The 25,011-nt window shown below is 31.6% G+C and overlaps 5 protein-coding genes across 7 annotated transcripts; 3 read left to right on the top strand and 2 right to left on the bottom strand.

Moving 5' to 3' along the window:
- The first annotated feature begins 50 nt into the window (after window positions 1-50).
- LOC107367813 (uncharacterized) lies at window positions 51-1,911 on the top strand. Of its 2 annotated transcripts, XM_015935560.3 has the most exons (4): window positions 51-310; window positions 396-470; window positions 1,120-1,260; window positions 1,556-1,911. In XM_015935560.3, the coding sequence occupies exons 1-4, from the start codon at window positions 178-180 to the stop codon at window positions 1,570-1,572; spliced, it is 366 nt and encodes a 121-aa protein (XP_015791046.1). In that variant the 5' UTR covers window positions 51-177; the 3' UTR covers window positions 1,573-1,911. The 2 variants fall into 2 exon arrangements, with proteins under 2 accessions (XP_015791046.1, XP_015791045.1); XM_015935559.3 differs by lacking the exon at window positions 1,556-1,911 and having other exon boundaries at window positions 1,120-1,511.
- A 946-nt stretch (window positions 1,912-2,857) lies between these two features.
- On the top strand, window positions 2,858-5,084 carry LOC107367965 (acetylcholinesterase). The gene is made up of 3 exons (XM_015935739.3): window positions 2,858-4,337; window positions 4,397-4,578; window positions 4,670-5,084. The coding sequence occupies exons 1-3, from the start codon at window positions 2,884-2,886 to the stop codon at window positions 4,708-4,710; spliced, it is 1,677 nt and encodes a 558-aa protein (XP_015791225.2). The 5' UTR covers window positions 2,858-2,883; the 3' UTR covers window positions 4,711-5,084.
- A 76-nt stretch (window positions 5,085-5,160) lies between these two features.
- On the top strand, window positions 5,161-7,010 carry LOC107367966 (uncharacterized). Its single transcript, XM_015935740.3, has 5 exons — window positions 5,161-5,354; window positions 5,465-5,800; window positions 5,873-6,203; window positions 6,283-6,534; window positions 6,592-7,010. Exons 1-5 carry the CDS (start codon window positions 5,277-5,279, stop codon window positions 6,987-6,989), a joined length of 1,395 nt encoding a protein of 464 aa, XP_015791226.1. The 5' UTR covers window positions 5,161-5,276; the 3' UTR covers window positions 6,990-7,010.
- A 306-nt stretch (window positions 7,011-7,316) lies between these two features.
- On the bottom strand, window positions 7,317-13,001 carry LOC107367977 (cysteine and glycine-rich protein 1). 2 transcript variants are annotated; one of them, XM_089268051.1, is made up of 4 exons: window positions 12,755-13,001; window positions 9,938-10,470; window positions 8,526-8,622; window positions 7,317-8,272 (listed from the first exon to the last, which is right to left on the bottom strand). In XM_089268051.1, the coding sequence occupies exons 1-4, from the start codon at window positions 12,849-12,851 to the stop codon at window positions 8,256-8,258; spliced, it is 744 nt and encodes a 247-aa protein (XP_089124177.1). In that variant the 5' UTR covers window positions 12,852-13,001; the 3' UTR covers window positions 7,317-8,255. The 2 variants fall into 2 exon arrangements, with proteins under 2 accessions (XP_089124177.1, XP_015791240.1); XM_015935754.3 differs by having other exon boundaries at window positions 7,317-7,801.
- Window positions 13,002-13,724: 723 nt separating this feature from the next.
- On the bottom strand, window positions 13,725-23,333 carry LOC107367968 (uncharacterized). The gene is made up of 4 exons (XM_015935742.3): window positions 22,968-23,333; window positions 15,480-16,204; window positions 14,703-14,858; window positions 13,725-14,227 (listed from the first exon to the last, which is right to left on the bottom strand). Exons 1-4 carry the CDS (start codon window positions 23,051-23,053, stop codon window positions 14,019-14,021), a joined length of 1,176 nt encoding a protein of 391 aa, XP_015791228.1. The 5' UTR covers window positions 23,054-23,333; the 3' UTR covers window positions 13,725-14,018.
- Window positions 23,334-25,011: the final 1,678 nt, after the last annotated feature.

Below are 25,011 nucleotides of genomic sequence, written 5' to 3'. Positions count from 1 at the left end.
AAACAGTAAATCATAATTGATCAGATATCTTCTTATTTCTACCGTTGATTGGTCTACATCATTGACTCAAGCACACATTAGATTGAAGATAATGAAAAATAGCAGCTTTTATCAACGGTTGCGAAGCAACAATGAAATAGCCTGAGAAACTTTAAGAAACAAGTCAATTGATCATTGATGCCAAAATATTTAACATATTGGATAAGATTACATCAATTGAAATCAACACCAAAATTTTCTCATAAATTGTGGACCATTTATAAATACATCAACATGATGACCAAAGGAATCATAATTTTAACAATTTTAAGTAAGTTTCAGTAAACAGTTATCTTGTCAACTTCATTTGATTCAAATTTTCATTTCTCACATGGAATCGTTCGGTTGATTCACAGCATTTAGTTGGATAAACCAGACAAACTGCCAAGGAGCTTACGATCCATTCCAAAGCTATTCCGGACAGAAAAAAGGTAAAATTTCAAATTATAACCCAACCTTGATTATCTGATAAAACAGTTTACAATGTAACAGATTCAAAGTGAAACAAATGTAATGTCACTAAAGAGGGAAAACTTTAAAGTTAGCAAATAATTCTGAAAACTGTGAATAAATTAGACTGAATTAATTAAATATTAAAATAAGTTAAAATCAACCAAAAAAAGTCGATTAAGGTTCGTTGGTTTTACTGTATCATTATTAGCGCTACATTAACATTTCAAATAAAGCTACAGTAAAAATAGACTTCACTGTTATTCACACAGCAATTGGATTGACAGTTAACCAGCTAATTGACTGGTTAAATTAATTTTTGAAAATAATCTGTTAATGGTAAATTCAAGAGAAGTAGTTTATCTGCAATTCAAGAGGAATAATATTCAGAGGAATTCATTAAAGATATTTTTTTGTAATTTGCTCGTAAATTAGACCATCAGCTTGAACATGGACAAGCTCTCGTTGAATAACTCAAGTGTTTGTCTGGTAGATTTCAAGATATCAAGTTACTCATTTTAATCTACCGATTTAGATGATAAGCTTGGTGTAAATTCAATATTGAATTTCTTACTCTGAATGTTTACAAGTTTTAGTTAATTTTTTCACTTATTCATTCCTTTATTCCAGGATCCCTCGGTCCTAGTGAAATAACCGCTATTGTTGTTGGCTCTTTTGCTGGTTTATGTGCGCTTGGTGTCACCTTTTTTTTCTGTTATTATGTTTACCAAACTGAAGAAAGGCTCGAAAAAGGACGATATACACCTCCTGGTACTTATATTAACTTTAATCAACCTTAATTAGTGGAAATTAATTGTAAAAAATGTGTATAAAAATCTAAAAAATTGACTAGTCACTGAACTCTACTGTAGCTAACCTATTTACATATTTCCAGATGGACCAATTGAGTATCTCATTTAATTTTCACCTTTCACTGGTGATAGCATTTCAACCATAATTCATACTTAATCATGTAAATTATTTAACTCATCAACAAATTAAGACTAATTGTTGTTTTCTTTTCTTTTTGTGTTTTCCTTCTTTCTTATTGTCTCCTGTTGAATAGGCTATCGGAGACCCTAAAGTTTGGTCAATGTAAACCTCAATCACAATTAATACTCCTATCACTGCCGATGGAAAGTAGTTGGTTTAATGTGACTAAGATCAAATTCACCACAAATCAATTAATCTCATAATGTATCAATTCAGAATAGTATTCAGCTCTTTTTATACGATGTTTTTTTACCCAAATTCAGACAGAAATTCAAATTTTTTTACCTCATTTTATATTGTTACATTTTTTACCCAGAACAAGCTGAGAAATTTTATATCAGAAATGAAATGAATGAATTCAAGACTGTCTTGAGTTTTAATCTTAAGATATTATGATAAATAAATTAATTTCACTTTTCATTGTCCCAATTGTTTATTAGGCCATTTATTGTTAGCCTGTATACAGTACTGATAACTAAAAATTAAACATAGTTGGTGTGTATTTGAAAAAGATCAGTGAATATAATCAGTAAAATGTAAGTACCTTAAGTTTCAATTGTTTGTTAGTGTGTCATTTTAATTAACTGACAATGACTGTGAATAAAAGCATTTTATCTTCCGTCTCAATATTTACAATTGTATATCTTTATTGGTATTGAGTCAATGACTAACAAGTGAAAATGGGTCTGCAAATGAACAACCTATGAATATCAGTTACCTAAATCTTGGGTCATAACATCAAACATTAGTTTGAACTGAAACTTGTTTCACGTGTGCAAATATTTCGAGTAAAAACTTAAGTTACTTGAGGTGATAACACTTGGCAAGGTCCAACTAACATTGTAAATAAATTGAATAAACACAACGAGATGCACATACACAACATCAGCCTCATTGTTGAGAGGACGGGCTCTGGTCTCCTCACAGAAAGAAGTGTTAGTAGTAAAAAAAAGAGAAGTTACAGCCATTTCCGGTACTTCCAGCCAGCTCTACGAACCACTTCCGACCTATCGTTAGAGCCACAAACTTCCGACTTAGTGTTATAGCCACTAACGATAAGTCGGAAGTGGTTCGTAGAGCTGGCCAGAAGTACCGGAAATGGCTGTAACTTCTCTTTTTTTACTACAAGTGTTTAAAGAAATAGAACTTCTTCCAACTGTTCGATGAATTTGTCAAATTTTGCATTACTTTGTATTTTTGCCGTGAAATACTTAGATTACGAGCTTGAATTGATAACAAATGGATTGATACTTTCAACACACCTTGTTAGCATCACTTGATCCTACCTGAGTAGATTGATTTGTATCTAAAGATATGTAAGTGCGACAACTTAAAGTATAAGATAAATGGTATAAGAGTAAGTTTCATACAATCAAGACCAAACAACTGAACTATCTAGACATGAAAATTTCAATTTTGATCTTGTTTGTGATTCTTCAACAGATTCAACTTGTGTTCAACAGTGAACATGAATTGGCAATAACAACTGGGTTGATCCAAGGTAAATCAGTTGAGTTTCGAGGTGTCACAGTTAAACAATTTTTAGGGATTCCTTATGCTGAGCCTCCATTGAACGAGCTACGATTTTCCAAGCCTGTGCCAAAGAAACCTTGGAATGGAGTTTTAAAGACTGACCAGTGGGGCAACCGTTGCTTACAGCCCATTGTCTTAGGTTTATATGATGGAAAGCAAACATTTGACGAAGATTGTTTGATTCTGAATGTTTTCGCCACCGAAGCAGCCATAAAAGATTCAAAGGATGGTTCAAACAGTAAACTACGTCCTGTAATGTTTTGGATTCATGGCGGTGGGTTTCTTTATGGCTCTGCCAATGATTATGTTTCATTTGACGGCACAGCATTTGTTGCAATTCAAGATGTTGTTTTGGTTTCGATAAACTATCGTCTCGGACCATTTGGTTTCCTTCATTTACCAGAAGCTCAAGTTCCTGGAAACATGGGATTGTGGGATCAAAACTTAGCCTTGAAATGGGTAAAGGATAATATCCATTATTTTGGCGGTGATCCTAATAAAGTAACAATTTATGGCGAATCAGCTGGTTCACTGTCAGTTTCTGCTCACTTAGTTTCGCCTCAATCTAAAGGCCTATTTGCAAATGCTATACTGATGAGCGGTGCTCTATCAGATTTTGACCGATGGATCTTCAAAGATGTTGGGAAAACATTTGCCGCAAAAATTGGTTGTGAAAACCAGGACTATAAATCATGTTTGGATTTATATCATTTTGATAAATTCAAAGACACTCAACATTTAATGTTTTGGCCAATTTCGGGTGATGAATTTCTTCCATCTCATCCTGATCAAATTGTTGCCAATCGCGGTGTTGATCCTGAGGTTAATGTTTTATTAGGAACTGTTGGCAATGAAGGAGCTTGCATGATTATGTTCAAAGATCCAATCACTTTTAACCCAAACAATCCTTTAAATGTATCTTTATCTGACGCTAAATTAATTTTGAAGCACTTTTTCGGAGAATCTTTGGTTAATTTTTATCTGGACAAATATTTCGCTCAAGTATCACCTCATGGTTATGATACCATTAGATTGAATCTTGGTCAAGCTCTTGGTGACACGATACTTACCTGTCCAACTTATGCTTTTGGACGTGGTTTGGCCCTCAATGGCAATTCAAATGTCTATGCTTATTATCAAAGTCAAAGGCCTGCATCTGGTCCGTTCCCAATATTTAGTCAGAGTAGTTGGCTACCAGCTACTCATGGTGATGATATACCTATGGTCTTTGGTCATCCCTTAAATTCTGATAAATACAGTGCTGATGATGTTATTTTATCCTACGTAATGATGGATATTTGGGCAAAATTTGCGAGAGAAGGGTGAGTTTCTGTTGAATGATTATCGTCCAATCCATTGATTAACCTTTTACTTGATACAGAAAACCGCCAAAAATTTCACATCAAGATTGGCTTCCTTGGAGTCAACGTGAATCATTTTCCTATCCAACGATGGAATTGAATGCAAATAAATTTGGCATAATTGAAACTAAACCAGCACAATTTTGCTTCGACAATTGGCCATTTCCATTCGAGAAACCTTATTGGTTTGACATTGAATTGGGCAAGTATAGTTGAACAACAATTCATTTTTTAAATGACATTTTCCACTTTTCTAACTTGTCTCTTTGCCATAAAATTTGTTTTTTCAACAGGAATTTTCGCCAAAATGAAAGGGAAACATGATGAACTTTGATTAAATATTGAATTATCAAAATATTGCAACACTTAAACAATCCAGCTCCAAAAGAAAGACAAATACAGTTCCAGAAAAAAAATCAAATAGTTGAAGTCAGATGCGTTCAAGAATAGATTACTTCACAATAACAACCACCATCCGGGAAATCAAATAAAATTCAAATAGCAATTTTTCTTCGTTCTTAGAACAAACACGAAAATTTTGGTGATAGAAGCACTTGACAACATATTTGGAACCACTGTGTTTCGATTCTACCTCGTTAAAAATTTGGTGAAGTCAATTAAACTGTACTTGGCGTTCACATAAAATCACTTGCAATCTTGTAATAAATTTTCAATATACAATGGACATTAAAAAGGCTTTTTCAATAAGCAATAGATGTCACCACTTCTGCAAAGAAATTAATTTCTAACCAAATTCTATTCAAATTTTCGGTTAATATTAGGCGGTTAATAGTTCTATTTATCTAATTATCTTTGTTTTACTTGTTTGGCTGACGCAATCGGAGAAACTCAACTTCAGGAACCATCGGATACGCTTTGGAATTGAACTGAAAGCAAACTATGAGTTTAACACCAGCGACATTTGATGTATTCACATCTCAATCAATGACGACCCCGATGACAATTTCTGATTTAGAGGTAAGCTATTATTGTTAGCGATTTGCAGATGTTGCATAGTAAATCTGACAGAATCATTAAAATAATTCTTTCTCCAATTTTTTTATCGCTACATTCAACTTTGCATTTAGATGGTCAGTATTCACGAAATGGACGCATCTAGCTACTTGGCTATGAATGAGGAAACCTTTGAATGCCCTTATAGAGAGCCTGTTCAGTATCTTTTAAATAATGTTGTGGGTAAAAGCCGTGGAGCATTTGAACTATCGCAAGAGAAAAGCGAGAAGCAAATAGAGTGGCTCAAGTTGAAGCTTTGTGCATATGAATTTAAAATTTTGGATGTAGCGAAACAAACGCACATTTCCAGTCGAGCGGTTTCAACTTCGTATGGCAAAGCAAAACATAAAGCCGCTGTTAAATTACTTAATCTTTTGGAGAGACAACTCAAAGTAGACAAAATTCATATGGTAAGCTAGTTATAAAATTTACAAGAAAAAATGTTCAGTCGATTTCAACAGTTTCATTTTTCTCCAACTCAGCCAAAACATCTCATCGGCCTTCCAAATTTTCGAGACCATTCTTACTTCATTCCTGTTTTTGTGCCATTATTCTGGAATAAAAATTTTGTTGCAAGTTTGGATAAAGCATTAGAAATTGCATCTAAGGATAAAACTGCATTTAAACCTTACTATACAATCAAAGGATTATTTGAAGAATACAGGAAAGCAAGTTTCGACCCGAACTTTACACAAAAAAATTATCCCGGGACTAGCCAGGTGCCAGGAAAAAAGCCTGATTTGGAAATAGACAAGTACATGATGAAACTTCTTGTAAAACTAAGAGAAGATAACATTGAGTACGCTACACCAGGTATGTCACAAATGCTTTAGGCTATCATTGTTTGAGTAATATGTGACATCTTTGTTTTAATTTATCTTGACCAATGTAGGAGGAAATCCCACAACTTTTTGGAAGGATGTGATGCGAACGTTGTGGACTCAGTTCGGAGATGAAAATCCATTTGAACAAGCCCTCAATTTCGATTTCAAGACTTTATTATCATGTTCTGCTTGTAATGAAACCAAAACAGCAGCTCTTCATCAAACATTCATTCCCTTGAAGGAAAAATATTTAAATTTTTCTTCTTTAAACGAAATTATGGCAAACGAAAAATCATTTTTACTACTCGATAATTTTAACTGTAAGTATGAACCTCTACAGTAGAATAACAATTTTCTAATATTTTTTTCTTTTCAAGGTGATAATTGTAAAGGGTCAGACTTTACAATAATTAAAAAAAAGTTATCCATTCCATCAATATTAGTATTTTTAATTGACGGGCAAGTAACAGATGATTTGCCAAATGCTTTAAATTTGGAGTTACCGGATTTGCTCAATGTTTTTGGTACCCCTTTTGAAAAATATGCCTATTCGATAAGCTTTTTTAAATATAAAGTCGAATCTAGTGACATTGGAAGACATCCCCGACATAACGGTGGTGAACCTGGAGATGCTATATCTGGCACTCATGTCGTTCTCAACATCAAACATGAAGGGGTTTGGAGAGAAGTAAATAATGACAAAATTCTCGAACCTTTGAGAACTTATAATTATGCAAGAAATCAAATGTTAATTTTTTATCGAAAAATAGAATAAAATAGCAATTTTAAACTTTTATCTCTTCTGTATCTCTGTGTAATAATTAGCAGTTCATTTTAATTGTTGATATCTAAATTAGCATTAATGATGAATAAATACAGTTTTAACTCAAGAAAACTATTCTAACATAAGTAATCAATTTTCAGGCTTTAAATATCTTCGGTCCATCAAAGCCAGCCAGCCTAAGACTAACAGCCAAAATAATCATCGGTTGAACAAGACGATTTATAAATTACAATATACGATGTAACTTATTTGCAGTTTATATCCAAGCAATTACGCACTAGTTTAATCAATCAAATAAGAAATGGAAAGACTTTCGAGTAATTTAATAGCTTATTAATAATTTATTAATTATAATAAATTCAATTGGAAATGCATGAAATTGTGAAAAAGGAAAGTCTGTAAAAATAAAGGGTAAAAAGTTCAAATATAATATTGTTAGAACAATGTTGAATTTCAAAAATTGATTAGTCCATTTTATATAACAATCAAACATCAAGTTGAAATGTTTTAGCAAACAAATAGCAAAACAATCAGTTAGTTAAATGGAGGTCAATTTAACTGCAATTGTTGTGATCAAATCATTCCAAATTATCGTTCAATTAATAACAATAAATGGTAAAGGATAAAAATAAAATAAATTCAAAGTCTTGGAATCCATGCAATAAAGTCCAGTATAATCATCGACCCATTCTGATTCAAATAGGAAAATTGTTTAGATTAATTGTTAGTAATTTATTTGCAAGATTGAAGTGCAGTAACACCATAACCATAGCCTTTGGGTCCCCAATTTTTGCGATAACAATCTGGAAAAGAAGACGAAATAGCATTAAAATTTTCATTTGCAATAAAATATCGTGTAATTGCTTCAATGTATTTAGCATCAATCTCATTAGTTAAAGTTAATTTTTGAATCCTTTTAGTGGTTCATGAAAATGGCTAATAAATTAAAAATAGAGTTTTCAAGAGATTTAAATCAACGTTGGCAGCTTCATTTAATTGTAAATTAAGACTAACAAGGCTCTACTTTAAGCATACTTGTCATGAGTTATCAAGTATGAACATTTTATCAGGAAAGATAATGTAAACAAATTGAATTTAGTTTCCTGCTGAGCTTCAATTGAGTTACATTGTTACTCTTGGGTAACAAAATTGGGTTAACAATTAAAAAACGGAAATATTGACTGAAAGGAATCATCTATTGACTTTGATTTCATCTCTTGATTCAACGTAAACTAATCGACTGGGAATTTTGTTTGTTCAATTAATATTGAAATCTAAAAAAATATAAAAGGAAAGAAGAGGAAAAAAAATTATTAAACTAATAAATTGAATAAGCGATTATCATGCATATTGGTTAAATTACATGACATTTAAACATATCTTAATTACAAGTTACAAGGTAAAAACCTGTAATGCCGAACAGATTTGCGTGATAAAAGGTTAACTGATTTTTCTGGTCTCACCTTTAAATTGAGATTACGCTTTTAGGCAATATGTGATTATATTAAGTTACAACAAATAGCTTACTTTTACAATAAATTTCTCGATCTTTTTCACAAAGAGTTGTTGATTCCAAGCGTTTGTGACACTCCTTGCAATTAAAGCAACTTGTTTTATGCCAAGCCTAAAGATACAAATAAAAATGAGAAGAAATAATGAATTCTAAAAGGTAAATACATTTACAATTTACTGGAAAAGAGGTAATAAGAGTGTAAATTAGTTTCATCGTTTGGTGCTTTAAGACACTGAATGAGGTAAAGGGCAAAAGAGTGTGAATATGGACTGAAATAGGTTTCAAGTTGTGCGATTTGGTCATATGATGAGACAAAATGGTCTCATTTAACCAAATGGTCTTTTAAAGGCTAGATTATAATCTGATTAATCATATTTATCGTCAGACTAGATAATATCGGTTGATTGTTGTCTCAGATAAGACTTGGCGTTCTGGTTGTATAAATGAGCAAGTAAACAGGGTCAATCAATGTAACCTGTCAACAGCGGAATCAAAATTGTCAGATCAATGGTGGCATCGATAATTGAAATTGATCTTTCCGCCTAATCTAGACTGGATTGGGATGAAAAGAGAGAAGCCTTAAATTGAAATTAATTGGATTTCGTTGATTTAATGATTTAACACAATCCATTTTGACAGACAGAAAATGAAGAAAAAAATGAAAATCTTTCAATCTTTCATATCAAATCTTTCAACTTATATTTTTTGGCATTAAAAAAGGTTTTCTTGCTTTACCGTTGAAACGGACCTTCTATTGACCTGATTAAACTAAATTAATACATGATTAATTAATAATCAACGAAAAACTTGAAAACTGGTAAACAATAACTAATGAATGGTAAATAATCAATACCTGTCAACATTGATTATTGTACTTGAAGTTTACACGAATTCAATTTGAAAATTTAAAAATTTCAATTATTAATGGAAAGATTAACAAAGTAAACAAATTGACTTTAAATCGCTGTTAAACCATGTAATCCTGGTGTTGATTTTGTTTGCAAATTAATAATTGACCTTCATATAACTAACATAATCGACTGAGTGATTTGTACCAAACTTGAATCTCCCCTCAATTTGGGATAACTTTATTTTTCTTGCGAAAAGTAAAGCTTGTTTGTCAGCTTTTGAGATGAAAGTTGGAAGACCGTTGGTTAGGTAAAAGAAACCTAATCATTATCATCTGGCAAAAAAGGCAAAACTATGCTTCTAGTCATCTGTTCAGGTTATCATCATTTGAAGATGCCAATAATGAAGATTAAACCTTACACAGTAGTTATAACCTTTTGAAATTTAATAGCCGCCGGGATCCGGACTCTATCATTCTTTATCCTCATATTCAGTTAGCAAAAATATACACCAAACAAGTGAGTCTCTATTTCAATCTTTTGCAGTAAGGTTCTCTCCTCTTAACCATGAAACTTACCGATCCTCCACCCATCATCCTCTCAGCCATGTAAACAGCCTTATTACACCTTGGGCAAATTTCAGATCCGCCGAATCTAAGTTTAGCAGCAATTCCGTTTGCAATGCTGTTGATTGAACTATTGCTAACTGTTTTAGCCAAACCATTGGAAGACTCATTGATTGGTGTTACTTTTACATCAACAGGTGAAGGAGTCTTTCGTGTATCTGATTCTAATGAGATTGCTTCGTCTGAGGTTGGACTGCTGGTTCCAGAGGAAACTGGTGTTGAGCCAGAGCTTGCTTCGGTGGATGAAGGTGGTTGAGGTGATGGAGTAGAAGAGACCGAGTTTGATGGTTTCTTGATTGGTTCAACAGTTTTCACGGTTTCAACAACAGTTTTAGATCCAGTATCTGTTCCCAAGATTCCGGCTCCAACACCAAAACCATATCCTTTGGGTCCAAACAATCTACCATAACAAGATCGACAGTAAACATCACAATTGTGCTCGGTCAAGTTACCACTGTCAAGACGTCGACCACAACCTTTGTTTGCTAAATTGAGAGAAAAGAAGAGAAAAGATGTAAAATTTGTTAACGTCACAAGTATTAGATGAAGTACAATTATGTATGCTAATATTTGAAGTTGTTTAAAGCGTAAAAGCAATTAGCTTGGAGCAATCAATAGTTCACAAATCTTCACAAGATGTGTTTTAAAAAGTAGTGATTTTTGTTTATAGATGAGCGGGAAATTGTGAAAAATGCAAGAAAAGAGATGAAAATGAGTTGAATGTACTTTCTCCAGAATCAATGAGAGTTGTAAAAGGCCACACTGAATTTATTAGCACTTGTTCACAGTTGAACAAATCAAAGAGAAAGGTCAGAATTTTCTGTTAACTTGTGAGTAAAGAACTAATGGAAAAGGTAGAAAACCAAAATTTCATCAATCAATCAGTTATGAGATTTACTTTTTTTCTCACCTTTTTTTCTGTGGATACAACAATTAACATTTTTCTTTCCTTTTCAACTCATCTTTTCCCACTTACTCACTTCACTTATTATCATCGTCGTCATCTTCTTCCATCACTGATGAAGTATGAGGAGGAAGATGAGAATGGCGAAAAGTTGAGTTCATTTTTTGATGTTGATTGAAATCAGAGAAAATGCCTAACATTTGATCAACCGAAAAGAATCATTAGTTAAGAAAATGAAATAGAAATTTTCAGAGCAATCTTCATTTTTTATCAACATTGACATCATGATTTTCAGATGATTGCCTTCTAGCCATTTTCAAGCTTAACCTGATCGTAATTAAAACAATGGCGAAAAACAATCAACCTGGTAATGAGAAGAAAAAGATATTCTCAAGACTAGCCTTGACATTTAAAAACCTTTCAAATGAGATTTGAATAATTGTGATTAGAATGGATCATAAAATAGTTAATGGCCAACATGATGATAATATTACACTTTTACAATTCACACAATGATAATTTTTGCTTGCAATTTTTTTTCTCGAAAGATTAACTGATTACTGCTATTAAAGGTAAAATGTTGAATAATCGGCTATAAGACAACAATAAAGGAAGGTTTATAATTTTTAGTATCAAAGGTTTGACCTTATTTGGTTGTTTCAACAAGTTTTGGCTCTTTGAACGTCCTTGATTGTCATTGGGTTGTTGTTTATCATCAAACCATCAAGACTTTTTGTTGTCACGAGAAAGTGAAAGTTTAACGTAAAATGAACAAAATTTAAAAAATGAAATACAATCTGTTACACACCCAAATATGCCCTGAATATGTTGAGGAGTTGCCTGAAGATGATTGTTTCAAGCTGATTTCATATTTGGAGTCAAGAGAAACATTTATCAGAAAAAAGAAAACACGATTTCTGGTTGTTCATAGTTTCATTATCTAACCAAGATGATGTCATTTGAAAATTGCTAGCTTTAAAATTAACACAGACATCAATGAGTGGGATCAGAGATGAGTTAATAATAAGGATAAATGAAATAATAAAACACAATTGTCATAATTTTTGCTTGACGAAAGCAGCTAAATCAAGGTTATAACATGTAAGAGCAAGTCATAATTTTGTAGAAACAATTGATATTCTTGCAAGGCTGGCATCAGCAACGGATAGCAAAATTTCAAATCGAAGAGCACTGATAAAGCAAAATTAATGTCATTCTAAATCATAAACAACCATACAGCTAATCAATTTGAACACAATAATAGGTATGAAATTATGTAGACAAATAGTTGATGGTAATGAAGGCAAGCAGTGGAAATAGAAATCACAATAAGAGAAATAAGGTGAAGAAAAAAAATTACAAATCAAATAAACTTTGAGTATTTAAGTTGGAGGGAAAAATTATCGCACAACAGAAACATTGTTGTTGCAAGAAAACGATGAGCAAACATTTTTGAAGAGTTAGTAATCATTTCCGATTGATTTCAGTCAAAATATAACTTCCATTGTTGTTCATTTCATTCCGTTTACCATTTTTGTACTCAACAAGAAAATAATGAAGAGTGCAAAAAGAATAAATTGACTGATAAAAGGGATCGAACAAAACTAGCAAAAAAAGACAACTTAGAATGACGAACAAGTTTGTTGATAATATTAAAAGGTAAACCAAAATGGCAACAATGGGAAACAAAGCTTAAGCTAAAAGACAGTCAGACGATTTCAACAAAATAACGGTCATTTCAAATGGAAATGAGTCACAATGACGGTTGAAAAAGCGGTTTTAACTTATAGCAAAATGTTAACACTTATAGACTATTAAATACTCAGTCACTAATTAGTAATTAGCGTAGATAACAATTTACTTACCACAAACAAAGCATGTTTTATGGAATGATTTACCAATGGCCATTCTTTCCTCATTGAAATAGACCGTTTTTTCACACCGATGACAAATTCCGGGCATTGTGTTGTTTTAAGATTGTAACAAAATTGTTGCTTTTCAAGTGATTTAACAGAAAGATTAAACGATAAACTTAACCGATGGAGCAACAAGAATAAATGTTTGAATTAACGATTTCAAGATTTTCAAATTGTTAACCAGTCAAGTTGGTAAGAGATAAGTTTAGTGAGTTAATAACTGAAAAAGCAAATAATAATCGATGAAGATAAACAAGATGTTTTTGCTTATTACAGCGTCACCTATGTTCTGGTTTTTAAGGTAAATCTAATATTTGCTAAAGTTTCAAGAAATTAATAAAACTTGAATTGAAATTGTTGAAACATTTAATGATAATCACCTTTTTTCATCTTTGACGTTTAAATGGTAAGATGTTTTGATTGGTAATTTCAATTATTATCAAATCTTACATTGTTATTAACATTGGAAAAGGTAGAATCTAAATTGAGATTGTTCAGCCAGCAAACATCAAGCAAGTCAATCAGATTAGTTTGACATGAAAATTGTAAAAATTATCAAATCTTTTTCTCCTCTGATGAACCAGAATCGAAAGAGTTATTATTGAAACTATTAAGATCATAAATGTTGCCATGAAAGTTGCTAATCAATTAAGCTAAAAGGTTGTATCAACAAGATTCTTAACTCATTTTTCAGACAAAAATCGTTGAACTCCGTTGAACCTTCAGTTATATCCAAACAATTACAATAAACTCTAACTGTCCATTGATTTGATAAAAAAACTCTTAGTTATTATAAATCATCACTGGCCATTAAACCTTTTTCCAAGTTAAATATTGTTCACACGAGCTTCTAGGTTTTCAATGGACCCTGATAGACGTATTGAATAAATCATTTTAAATATTGAATGCAATTATTAGATTACATTTTGCAAAGAAAAATTTATATTTCTTTTAAATAACAATTGACTTTGCACATGATTAGATTAGTTTTCTATGGACAATAGTAACAATCATTTTCATGATATTTGGTATCTTAACATGGTTCATATTTGGATGGACAAAAGGCTAAATTTGAACAGCATTAATTTAATGACTTTGCACAAGGTTTTCTATTTCTTTCCGTACAACTGGAATTCCTTTGACTCTTTCAATGTGATTTGATTTAAAGATATGTTCAGAGAGATGCGATAAACATAAAATATTGATCCTGGTTTCATACATAACCAACAGTTCCGTTGTTTTGTTTGATCAATTGTTTCAAAGCTGATATCTTCATTTTACGTCCTTCAAAGACACAGGTTCGTTTAGGCCTAGGACGGTAACGATAATCTGGATACTTTTCCATGTGAAGTTTATTAAGGCGAGATTGCTCATCAAAATAACGTTGCTTCTCAGTTGAAGGCATTGACTTCCAGCGAACTCCTAATTAGATAAAGAAAAAAGCAAATTAGAATGAGAAAACTATTTCATCAAGATTAGATCAATTGGGTTTCCTGTTGACAATTAAAAAGATATGATTCACAAACTGTCTATTGCTAAATGAAATGCTGAGAAATTACATCGAGTAAAACTTAAACTAAAACTGAAGTCATTATGACATCTAGTCTATCATGCAATGGCTATTTCTAGACTTGTCAGGTTATTCGTAGATAGATTTATAAAGTCGAAGAAAATGAGTTTATCAAAGGCTAATTTTACTTTGAAAACAATCAAACTCGGCAATTATTGGGTAAGAAATGGCCATAGAAATGGTACCTTCTGATGTATTAAATCAGTTGATAAACATTTGATGGTAATTTCTCGTCTAAACAAGATTCCAAAAGTTCGTTTGTATATACAAAGTTGAATTATTTTGGGCCAAACTCATTTTCTTTGAATGTGTTTATCCAATTCTTACCTAGAAGCTTTGAAATGGCTGAATTATGCATATTTGGATATAATTTGGAGATTTTTTTACGTTCCTCTTTGGCCCAAACCATAAAGGCATTCATTGGTCTTTTGATATGAGCTCGAGGTAATTCATTCTGAGAATTTTTAATTCCATCCTTGGTACCTTGATTGGTAAATTGACAAGAAAAAAAGTTAATTAGTTACAATAATAGAACCATTTCGAGTCTTCTCATTCATTAGACAAATCTTTGGTTCGTTAAAAAACTATGTTTAGCAAATCTGCAATGATTGTAATGATTATTGATAGCAAAAATTCAAGCGGATGGACTATTAATCAAGCAGACATGCATACTATTGCCTTTTTGTTGAATTTTCAAGTTTAAACAATATTGTAGATTTGTTTGGTTTTAACTATGATCAATATTAATAACTATTCAGCAGATACAATACATGTTTAAAATTTGTGTGTAACTTGTCATGCATTTGTTTCGGTCTGATTATATTTTGATGAGCTGTATTGAATACATTTTTCTCTGAGGTTTTTCAAATGGCTAAAAGCCAAAATCTGATTGCTTCATTTCTCATTCGGTTAATCATAATCTTGTTAACTGTAGCTATTAAACGAATTGTTTCAGTGTCTAAGTAAAATGAATCTATAACTTATTTTTCAACTCAACTGTATCAAAGTCTTGTAAAAATGAAAAGGTTAGAAATGAGAGAAGTCGAAAAATTGATGCTCAATATGTGATCGCATTATCGTCTCTTATTTCTCAGATTAACTTACTTAATTTTATTGATCCTTCACAAGAGGATGATATTGATTGTGATTGATGGTGGTGATGATGATGATGACTTGATGGAAGATAAAATGGAAAGGCAACTGGAGTATCACCATTTTGTTGGATTATACTTTGAATTAAGAAATTGGTTTGATGAGGTTTCAAATTATGCAAATTATCGGCAATCAGGAGGGACGGTGAAGGTGATAGGGAAGACGATGAGGAAGATGAAAATGAGGAAGACGAAGATGAACAGAGAGGAGAAGATGAAGGTGAAGGTTGTTGACGTAGATCATTTACTTTATTAGAAGAGGTAGTAAATAAAGTCTTGCTGTAATGGTCAGCATGACGGTAATCGCGAATCAGGTCAACATTTTGATCAGGTGAACAGCTATTGGTGAATCGATAGTCGACATATTGGTCAGTCAAATCACCATCGTCCTCCTCATGATCCTCATTATCAACCTTTCCTTTAATATAATCAACCACATGTTGCTCTTCCACTGGATGCGCCTTACGATAGGGAAACAATGAACCGGCTGTTGTTGTTGTTTGATTAGTGTTTATTGTTACACCATGATTTGACACAGAAGACAGATAAGGATGAGAACGAACTGAATTAATTAATGATCGAGGTGAAAATAAAGGAGTAACAGGATTAGATGAAATATTAGCCAAAATCTTAGGCCTACAAAAGATAGATGAAGGGTGACTATCATCTTCCAGGGGTCTGTGTATAAATAAAAAACGGGTTAACCAGAATTAGTGTTTGATATAAAATAATGTTTTTTTTTGGGTAACATTTTCAGTTCTTTTGTGATTCTGTTCATTGTTGCCCTTTATTATCATCATTAGATAATTGATTCTGAAACAATGTCAATGTGCCATTCAAATTAATGGGTAAAATTGTTGATCCTGTCATGTTTAAATGTTATCTTATCCAGTAAATTGGTGAATTAGCAAGATTGTACTTACATAATTGAAGTGATTGAAAATTACACAGAAAATTATACAGACTTTTTTTTTTGATTAGAAACAAGTCAATATAAATATTATATATTTTTCCACCTTGATTGTCGCTAAATATCATTAAACACTCATTTCAAGTGATTTATTAAACAGTTGATCACAATCAGAATCAAAGAGAGAGAAAAAGAAATAAGAAAAACGATAATATTAGTGAATGATGATGATGATTGATGCGAATAAGAAAAGGCAAAGAAAAAACAATTTGAAATACTCGACAATCATCGGCATGATTATTATTGCAAACCAATCAATCAACTAATCAATAAAAGCACAAAGTTATCATAATTTTGTGTTATCAATTAAGTTGAGAAACAATCTCAAGTAAATACATCTTAATAAACTATCAACCTTCCAAGAGTTTTTAATCACAACCTAATATGCTGACAATCAATTATGAGCAACAATCAGAGACAAAAACATGGAACAAAAAAAAAGTTTAAATTCCCTGATCAACTAATAATAAGATTGACGAATTAACATTTAATCAGTTGATTAGTGGAAATACAAATGATCAGTGATCACTGATTGAGCTTTAATCAACATCTAAATCTTCAGGTTATTCCAGCTAAAAGGGTTGAAGGAAATTATTATTCAATTTTTCCATCATTTCAGTCTGATTTGAGTAAATTTAGAATCTAAAATTAAACTTTGCTCTTTTGCTTTTAAAATCATATTTAACTTCACCAAATTACGCTCATTATGAATGTAATTTGTGTCCAATTTTGTTAACCAAAATTAGTCTTTATTAAAAGATGAGAAATGTGATGAGAAAAAGCTGAGTTTTGCTAAAAATTCTGGTTCAAGTTGGCTAATTTTTGGGTGAAAATTGAAAAATTAAAGAAAAGTTGAATGTTGATGAGATTTATAAGCTGTAAATTGCATCAAGCAGGATTAAACAGATTTAATTGCGATATTAACCAGATTATTAACTCGTCAAGTTGAGTTATAAAAGGCATTTACCAAGACATTTGGAAAACATTTAAATGAAGCTTTTGTGTTAATTAAGTCGACTTGAAAGACAATCATTTTACATTATTATTGTGACAAGAAATTTATCAAAATTAATAAAGGCTGGATAAAGGCCATAACTTTCATTATTCAAGTTGATCTTGATAAACATTTCATTTTTATCTTACCAGAAAACTCAATGTTTCATTAGCATCATTGGTTTATTTTTACCCTGTCATGATACTCGATTGCGAGCAACTTTGATGATCCAAGCTCATTCAATATATCTTTACATCTTTAAGTATTAACTTTTGATTAAACTGCAACTCAAGACTTTCAAGTAAACTCTAAATTTACAACTGCAAAGACGGTCAATCAATCATCTAAACTCTAGACTCTAGAAGATCTGATGGCCAGTGTGACAAGATTCTTATCGGCCTACTGATCGAGTTACTTTAACAGCAAAAATTGACAGTCATTAGGTGATGATTACGCGACTGTAAAAAGGGAAACATTTGATTGTTGATTCCAATAAAGCTAAGAAATCTTTTTATATCTAAAACTTGAGACCCAACAAAATCTAATCAAACTTGTATTTACATTATGAGGCTCTTAATGGAAGATGAAGATCACCGTGCCAATGTTTAATGAATTTTATTATTCCACCGGCAATTAACAAGAAAAAAATGTCAATTTCTCATTATCTTCAGTTGAAGTTATTTTTGTTCAGTGCAACACAATCAAATGATAAAAATAAGTTCAGTTTATGACAAAAAGTGAAAGATGAACAAAAAAGCAAATTGAAAAACAATCGACGTTCAGATTTGTTCAAAAATTTGGAGATAAACAGTTTTTTTCTGAAAAGATGCTGAGTAAGAAATGGTTCCATTGAACAATAATAAGATAAAGGCGTTCTCAGGCCTCAGTGAACCTCTCCATGTCAGTATTGAGGATAATTTTAAATATGCAACTCTACTTATTGACAAGCAATTCATTAGTTTTGAGTTTACTTCAACATATCTTCAAGTGTCAACAATCATTCCAAAGAAACCAGAATTTTCACTCTTCCTCAACTTATTTTGTTTTCCCTCCTCAGCATTCACTTTGAAATTGAACCTTAATGATTGCAAACCAAAAAAGTAAATGCTTAACAATAATAGTTTGTCAATTACAATCTAAATCTTTATAAATAGCAATTGATTGGAAACCTCTTTTCTTCCTAAACCATTAAACAAAAGGCTAACCACTTTAACTGTAAACTCAAATGATTTATATTTCAATGTTTACATTTTGTTCATTTGTAAATATGATTAAAAAGGATTGTTCAGTTTCACTTTCAAACTGTAATTTGAAGTTGCCTTTTAATGGGAAATGGATGCATTTTGTATCAATTACAATTGTTATACCAAAAGCAACAATATCAATTGCTGTGGCTTGGAAATGTTGTTTACAAATGAATCACTTTTGTGTGTGTTGTTGGTAAATGAGTTTACATGAATCACCAATAATTTCATCTTTTCATCCAAAAATCTATTTAAGCCAACAAGTGATAAAAAAGAGATGAACAATTTGCTGGATCCATTCCAAGAGGCTTTTTTGTTTTGATCGTTAGAAGAGTAAAGATGATCGTTGAAAATTGACAGAGAATCTTTTTGTTGTTTTCCTTTTCAAATAATGGGCTGAGGAAAGGATGATGGAAATGATGAAGATGAAATGGGAAGATAAAAAGAACAAGAAATTCTCATATAAGTAGGAAGATGAGTTAATTGTCTTCACTTTTTCTTTTTCTCTCATCATTTGCATTCTCAAACAATTTCGCATTACATCTTTACCAAGTAAAAACTTTGTTTATCTTTTCAAGTTTCAAACAAGTTTCACTGAAAGAGTAATGACGATGATACGGAAGATGAAACATCATTAGTTGAGCACTTTTGTTTAGTTAACCATTGGAATTGCTTCCATTGCAATTAACACTGAAAATTTTCTCAATAAAAATCAACTTTTCACATTCGAAGAGAAGAGGCATCATGTCAATGGGTAATGTTAATGATGAGGATCATGATGCTGATGAGATTTTTTGATGAGCGAAATAGTATTGCAAATTTAGTCGAAAAAAGCAACTTTTAAAATAATCTTTTCTCATCTCTTTTTTTTGCCTCGCCATTTTACCCAACGAATAATTTGCTAATTTAGTTTCTATTTTTTGCATCCTATTAACACAATTTAACTATTCACAGAGAATCCTTTCCCTCATCATTATAATTGTTACAGTCAAGTTTCCTTGGAAAATCAATTAAACTTTATCAAATTGATCATATTAACTTTGCTAATTACAGTTAATTGTCGTTTCAAAAGTGCAAACCAAGATTTGAGTTGCAACTGTTTAAGATGAATTTTTGTTTCTCAAAAAGTCACGGTCAATGTGAATGGAAGGTTTTGAATTTGAAAGAATCATCAGATTACAATTGTAAGGGCAAATAAGGGCAAGTTGCAAAATCGTTGTAACAATTTTCATGGCAACGTGATGAGATATTGTTTCGAGCTTGAAAAGTGTAAAAAATTTAATCTTATTTTAGGTGCGATTAATGAAAATTATCTCTTGTTTCTTGGAAAAGATTTGACTCAAAGTGCCATAAAAATCGGGTTATTTTTGCATTATGAACATATTAATTCTGATGACTAAAGTTGTGTTTCCTGATAAAATGGGCTTTCACTTGATTAACAAGTGTTAAACTCGATGAGTTGACATTTAATCTATACATTTGAGCTATGAGTAAATTTGCTGTTCCAGGTCAAAATAGCAACAGGTTAGGTTAGGTTGGGTTAGGTTAGGAAAAGTTGACAAAAGTGATTCATTCAATCAACGCTTTTCAAGTTGAAAGATTAACTGTTATTGACTGAAGAGTCTTTTGACTCACAGAGCTTTGCAATTTTGAGTTTCATTTTAAGCAAGATAATCCAATTTTTCGTGATTTGTAATTGTCTTGCTAAAGATATCGACACTGAATGCCATACAAGAATGTTGACTTGAAAAGTCGTCCAATTTCGGTTTACTATTTCTCAGCAAAACTTGATAATATTGCATGTTTTTGACGTTCTAAGAACATTCAGAGAATGTGAAATTTGGAATGCATTTTCGATGAACTTTTCTTTCATTGACTGATTTGAGATTGACTTTTCTTCCTGACATTAATGTTAATTTTCAATCATATTTCCATCAGAACTTGTCGTTTCCGCCATTGCTAAAATATCTAAACTTTTTTCTCAAGATCCATTTTCCTTTTCTAATCTTATATACAAAGTAATTTCATTTCAAAGCATCAAGATCAACATTTTTGTACATAATTTAATCAAGATGTAACAAAATAATATCCACTCGAAATGAGTTACATGTTGATTCACCGAAAATTTTTCTTGTACTTACATCAAAGCGCTATGGAAAGGGCTGAGAGTTTTGGATGGAAAACATGAAAACAACACCAAATCTTGTGACTGATAAGTATTTTGAAAAAAAGTTGTTCGATTTCTGATTTCAATCTTGTTTTCTTTTCGCTTGAAATTGAATTTCTTGAACCAAAAGGAAACAAGATTAACAATTGAAGATGCTACTGACGCGGCTGATTAAACGTAAAGACAGCGTCAATTGAATAACAAAATATTCACAATCAATGCTACATTCGTTATCATTTAATCGGACTTTGGATTTCTCTTTGTTCGTCAATTCAAGTTGAATGAGAAAAGAAGAAGAAAAAGAAAAAGATTAATTATAATAATCAATAATAACGGTTTTCTTATTATCAATGGAACTTATTAATTGCCGAATCATCATAGATTCATCTTAACAACAACATCTTGAAGCATCATCATAAACTTCATCATCTTTTTTTTACCTTTTGTGATCAACTTTCTTTTCATCACATCCGAGCACAAGTAAGATGATGAAGAATGATGAAAAATTGGAAAGATCCTTCAACTTGTTAAGACAATAGGACGGCAAGATGAAGAGAGGTAAGAAAAATGAACGACTCGATAAGCTATCTTTGTGAGTCTCTCAAGAATCTATCTCAATCCGATCATCTTTGTTCTTATAATAAGAGGACTTGATCAACATCATCTTCAAGACCAATGAAAACAAAAGAAAGATATCGATCAGCGGGTAAATTGAAGTTTCGCGGCATCTCGTTTCTCAGTGATCAGGATTTTTTCTTTCAATTATCATTAAGATTTAGTCTTTTTTTGTCATTCATTCAAAGCATTGTAATAGCAAGCAAAGGTAAATAAGCTTTATCTTGCTCTATCATTCAATCTTCATCTTGATCGTAGAGTCAAAACGTTTGACAAAAAAAAGAGATTCTTGAGTTCCATTGTGCGGTCCCTTTCAACTCGATCACCTAATCATGTTCACTTTGACAATAATTTCAAGTCGATTCAGCTTCTCTTATCTTTCCAATTTTCTTGTTCTTCTTTAGTTTCTTCAATTCTCATCGTCTTTGCCCCTTTCATCTGAACTTTATCATCAAACTTTTTGTCCTCTTCTGTTGTTGTCAAGCTTCTTGACGATTATCGCTTATTGACAATAAAAGAATAACTTTTTTCTTTTTTCATTTCTTTTTTATTATTTTACGACTTTTCTAATTGTGATAATTCATTGTCTTAATGATAACATTGCCATCTCGATGAATTAATGAGCTGTTCAATTGAACCTTTTTTTTGTCACATTTGTCTTGAAATCGAATGGAATAGAGGAAAAAGTTGAAAAGTTTTGTGGTTGATAAATGTTTACTTTGGCGACATTTAATCGTATTTACTTAATTCCATTCTCTGGAAGAAAAATTAATTAATTGTTATAAGTCAATAACAACATAATCTGAGTTATCATTGAATCACTGTAATTGCTGGTTAACTTTAATGCTAGTTGTAACCTTGTTATTGTCTGGATGATAAAGAAAACTTTGAACTGAACAGAATCACAGAATCATAAAACAATTTATGGATAACAGGATTGAACTGAAGATACATCGTGTCCCAGCAGCTTTAGGATAAAATTTGAACAACTTCAACGAAACAAATCAAATCGAAATTGAAAGTTGAGTAAAGTACTTGAGTTTGACTGACAAGACTTCAAATCGATTTCCACCTTTCTAGGTCACAATAAACGGGTCAAAAACTAATCTGAAACATTGAGAAAAATATCTTCTTCCATTTCAAATCTCATTCCCAATGAAACAGATTTTACTTTATTTTTTATTCCAAAAGAAGCAACCTTTTTACTGACATTAGACGGACTTTCGTCCAAATTCCTCGAGTATTGCAAAGCTATCATTTTCTATGTAAAATCGATCGAATTGAACGTTGGAACATTTATTTCGAGTTTTCTAATTTGGTCTAACTTTTGCGAAAGTAAATCCAATGTGGTCAAGTGGCAAAAATTTAGTGTTCAAAGTTTATTTTCAAAAGTTGTTGGGAAACGATTGGATACGAAAAAGTGGTAATTTTAGGTTAATCAATATTCTTACCTTTTCCGTGAACCATCCTTGTGTTTACACAAATTCAATGGAACATCATTTTCTTCGGTAAATTCATGTTTAACTTGATTTTCCATGTTGACAGTTGACTAAATGATTATCTGAATGATTGAATGAGAAACAGGATTTAACCAGATAAGTTGTATCTCGACTTGTGAAAAGGTAACATTAAAAGTTGGGTAAAAATAGAGTCCACAATGTGATTGGTAATCACCAAATGTTTGCTGTTGATGAAACTAAACAAAAAGTTATCTTATTGTTATTGATGTTGTTTTATGGAGAAGCAACAAATTGATTGACTTTTTTTACTTTGACTGTTTCACTGAAAAATTAAAACCTTTGTCTGTTGACAATATTGGCACAACTAGGGAAGTGATGAGTGAGTATCTCGATAAAAAGTCAGCTTCCAACGGAAGATGAGTGAGTAAACTGGGAGAGTTGTTGAGTTTATTATCAAACCAAGTGAGAACCTACAAAGGAAAATGTGACAAAAAAAACTTTTGCGATAAAAGCTTGACTTGAGGATAACACTGAATCTGATATAAGTTGCATTTATTGTTTCAAGTGAAGTCTTCAATGTTTTCTTTTTGTCTTTTATTTCCAGAGAATCATCATTAAGATCATTTTTTCTCTCTCTCTCTTTCTCTTCTCTCTGTCTTATTTTTTCTGGTTACTCCTTATTTTCCATCCAAACCTTTTCCCCTCAACTCATTCTCATCCTCCTCCTCCTCCTCTTTTCATCATCATCTTTGCTTCTTTTCTCTACTCTTTCCCTCTAAATCTTGCACTTCTCAAGAGCATAGTTTACAGTCACCTTAATCTTTCATCAGTTGAAACTGTAAATTCTGAAAGAACATTCATTACTTCTATTGGCTCCTCGAACTTGAAGTGTATTTTTTGTCGACTCCAAAAATTCTAAGAATAATGTTTTTCTGTCTTTATTTATCGTCTTTTCAAGATTCATTTTCATTCGTTAGAGTCTTGATCAAGTTAGTTTCGAGACTGAACACGATTTTTATCGTAAAAAGTTCAACATCGGAAACTTATAGTTCAAGGGAAATAAGTTTTAAAAAGATCGCGAAAGTAAAAGAATCGAAAACATTTTTTTTCGAAATTTCGACTTCTTTAAGGAAAAATTCGAGATTCAATTTCAACAAATCAGGATTTTTTGATTCGACATTAAAGAGTGATTTCGAGATTCTCTTGAGATAATGTTGAGATCTTTAGGAAATTTTTTTGTGATTGTTCTAAATTCGAATATACAATTGAATTTCGATTGGAATTTTCAGGTTAACATCCTTTTTGAATTTCTCAGACTTTTGCAATCGTCGATGAAAATATGCAAACTGAAACATTGGATCAGAATCAATTGTAATTCACTTGAATTTGTTTGATATTTCCTCCAATTATTGCTATCTAAACAAATTATCAATTGAACCAAAAAATGCACCCACAAGATTAGAGGTCTATCGAGTTTTGATCAATTTGAATTGTTTAGAGTTGGGCGATTGTTAGATGAATTCACATGATTTGTCCTGTTTGGTACCTAATTTGGCTTAGAAAATGATTGAACATGTAATAGGCCAGATTTCCTGTGAATTTCATTTTATATCTCAATCAATTGTTTATAACGAGAGAAAGTAAAATGTGTCAACCAACTGATCAACAATAATCATTCATTAAAAAGCTACCAATTCAGTTATCATTTTATCAACTTTTACTCTCATCAAAAAAGATTAATGAATGATCTTGAAAAGATTTCAGCATTTCATTTCCTGTGGTTAAACCTGGCTCATGGTATTACCCTGGAATAGTGAAAATAAAGTTTCACATTTAAACTTGTACTCATGAATCAACTCTAAACATGAGACTATTTAAAGGTTGTTATTTTTTCCTCAACTTTAATTTTATCTTAACATTGAATTGTATCTTTTGTTCATTGCTTGCCTTTTGTGTGCACGAGCAACAAGTTTACCAGAAAAACTATTTACAATTATTGTTGACATCGTTTGTTACACTTGTTGTTAGCTATTTC

This window comes from Tetranychus urticae, chromosome 2 (genome assembly GCF_039701765.1).
Source record: "Tetranychus urticae isolate SD_2017Ah chromosome 2, NJAU_TeUrti_SD_1.0, whole genome shotgun sequence".
In the NCBI taxonomy this organism is placed as follows: Eukaryota; Metazoa; Arthropoda; class Arachnida; order Trombidiformes; family Tetranychidae; genus Tetranychus; species Tetranychus urticae.
This window is presented reverse-complemented; position numbering and strand designations above follow the sequence as displayed.

What these genes read in the sequence shown, in the direction of transcription:
- LOC107367813 (XM_015935559.3), top strand. Translation starts at nt 178, where the DNA reads ATGCCAAAATATTTAACATATTGGATAAGATTACATCAATTGAAATCA. An exon ending in CATAATTTTAACAATTTTAA is followed by an intron (nt 311 to 395) that starts GTAAGTTTCAGT and finishes GTTGATTCACAG; the next exon opens with CATTTAGTTGGATAAACCAG. An exon ending in CTATTCCGGACAGAAAAAAG is followed by an intron (nt 471 to 1,119) that starts GTAAAATTTCAA and finishes CCTTTATTCCAG; the next exon opens with GATCCCTCGGTCCTAGTGAA.
- LOC107367965 (XM_015935739.3), top strand. Translation starts at nt 2,884, where the DNA reads ATGAAAATTTCAATTTTGATCTTGTTTGTGATTCTTCAACAGATTCAA. An exon ending in GCAAAATTTGCGAGAGAAGG is followed by an intron (nt 4,338 to 4,396) that starts GTGAGTTTCTGT and finishes TACTTGATACAG; the next exon opens with AAAACCGCCAAAAATTTCAC. An exon ending in TTGGTTTGACATTGAATTGG is followed by an intron (nt 4,579 to 4,669) that starts GCAAGTATAGTT and finishes TTTTTTCAACAG; the next exon opens with GAATTTTCGCCAAAATGAAA.
- LOC107367966 (XM_015935740.3), top strand. Translation starts at nt 5,277, where the DNA reads ATGAGTTTAACACCAGCGACATTTGATGTATTCACATCTCAATCAATG. An exon ending in AAGTAGACAAAATTCATATG is followed by an intron (nt 5,801 to 5,872) that starts GTAAGCTAGTTA and finishes TCTCCAACTCAG; the next exon opens with CCAAAACATCTCATCGGCCT. An exon ending in CATTGAGTACGCTACACCAG is followed by an intron (nt 6,204 to 6,282) that starts GTATGTCACAAA and finishes TGACCAATGTAG; the next exon opens with GAGGAAATCCCACAACTTTT.
- LOC107367977 (XM_015935754.3), bottom strand. Translation starts at nt 12,851, where the DNA reads ATGCCCGGAATTTGTCATCGGTGTGAAAAAACGGTCTATTTCAATGAG. An exon ending in GGATGATGGGTGGAGGATCG is followed by an intron (nt 8,623 to 9,937) that starts GTAAGTTTCATG and finishes TTGTATCTTTAG; the next exon opens with GCTTGGCATAAAACAAGTTG. An exon ending in TCGAGAAATTTATTGTAAAA is followed by an intron (nt 7,802 to 8,525) that starts GTAAGCTATTTG and finishes CTTCTTTTCCAG; the next exon opens with ATTGTTATCGCAAAAATTGG.
- LOC107367968 (XM_015935742.3), bottom strand. Translation starts at nt 23,053, where the DNA reads ATGGAAAATCAAGTTAAACATGAATTTACCGAAGAAAATGATGTTCCA. An exon ending in AAGGATGGTTCACGGAAAAG is followed by an intron (nt 16,205 to 22,967) that starts GTAAGAATATTG and finishes ATTTATACACAG; the next exon opens with ACCCCTGGAAGATGATAGTC. An exon ending in TGAAGGATCAATAAAATTAA is followed by an intron (nt 14,859 to 15,479) that starts GTAAGTTAATCT and finishes TTACCAATCAAG; the next exon opens with GTACCAAGGATGGAATTAAA.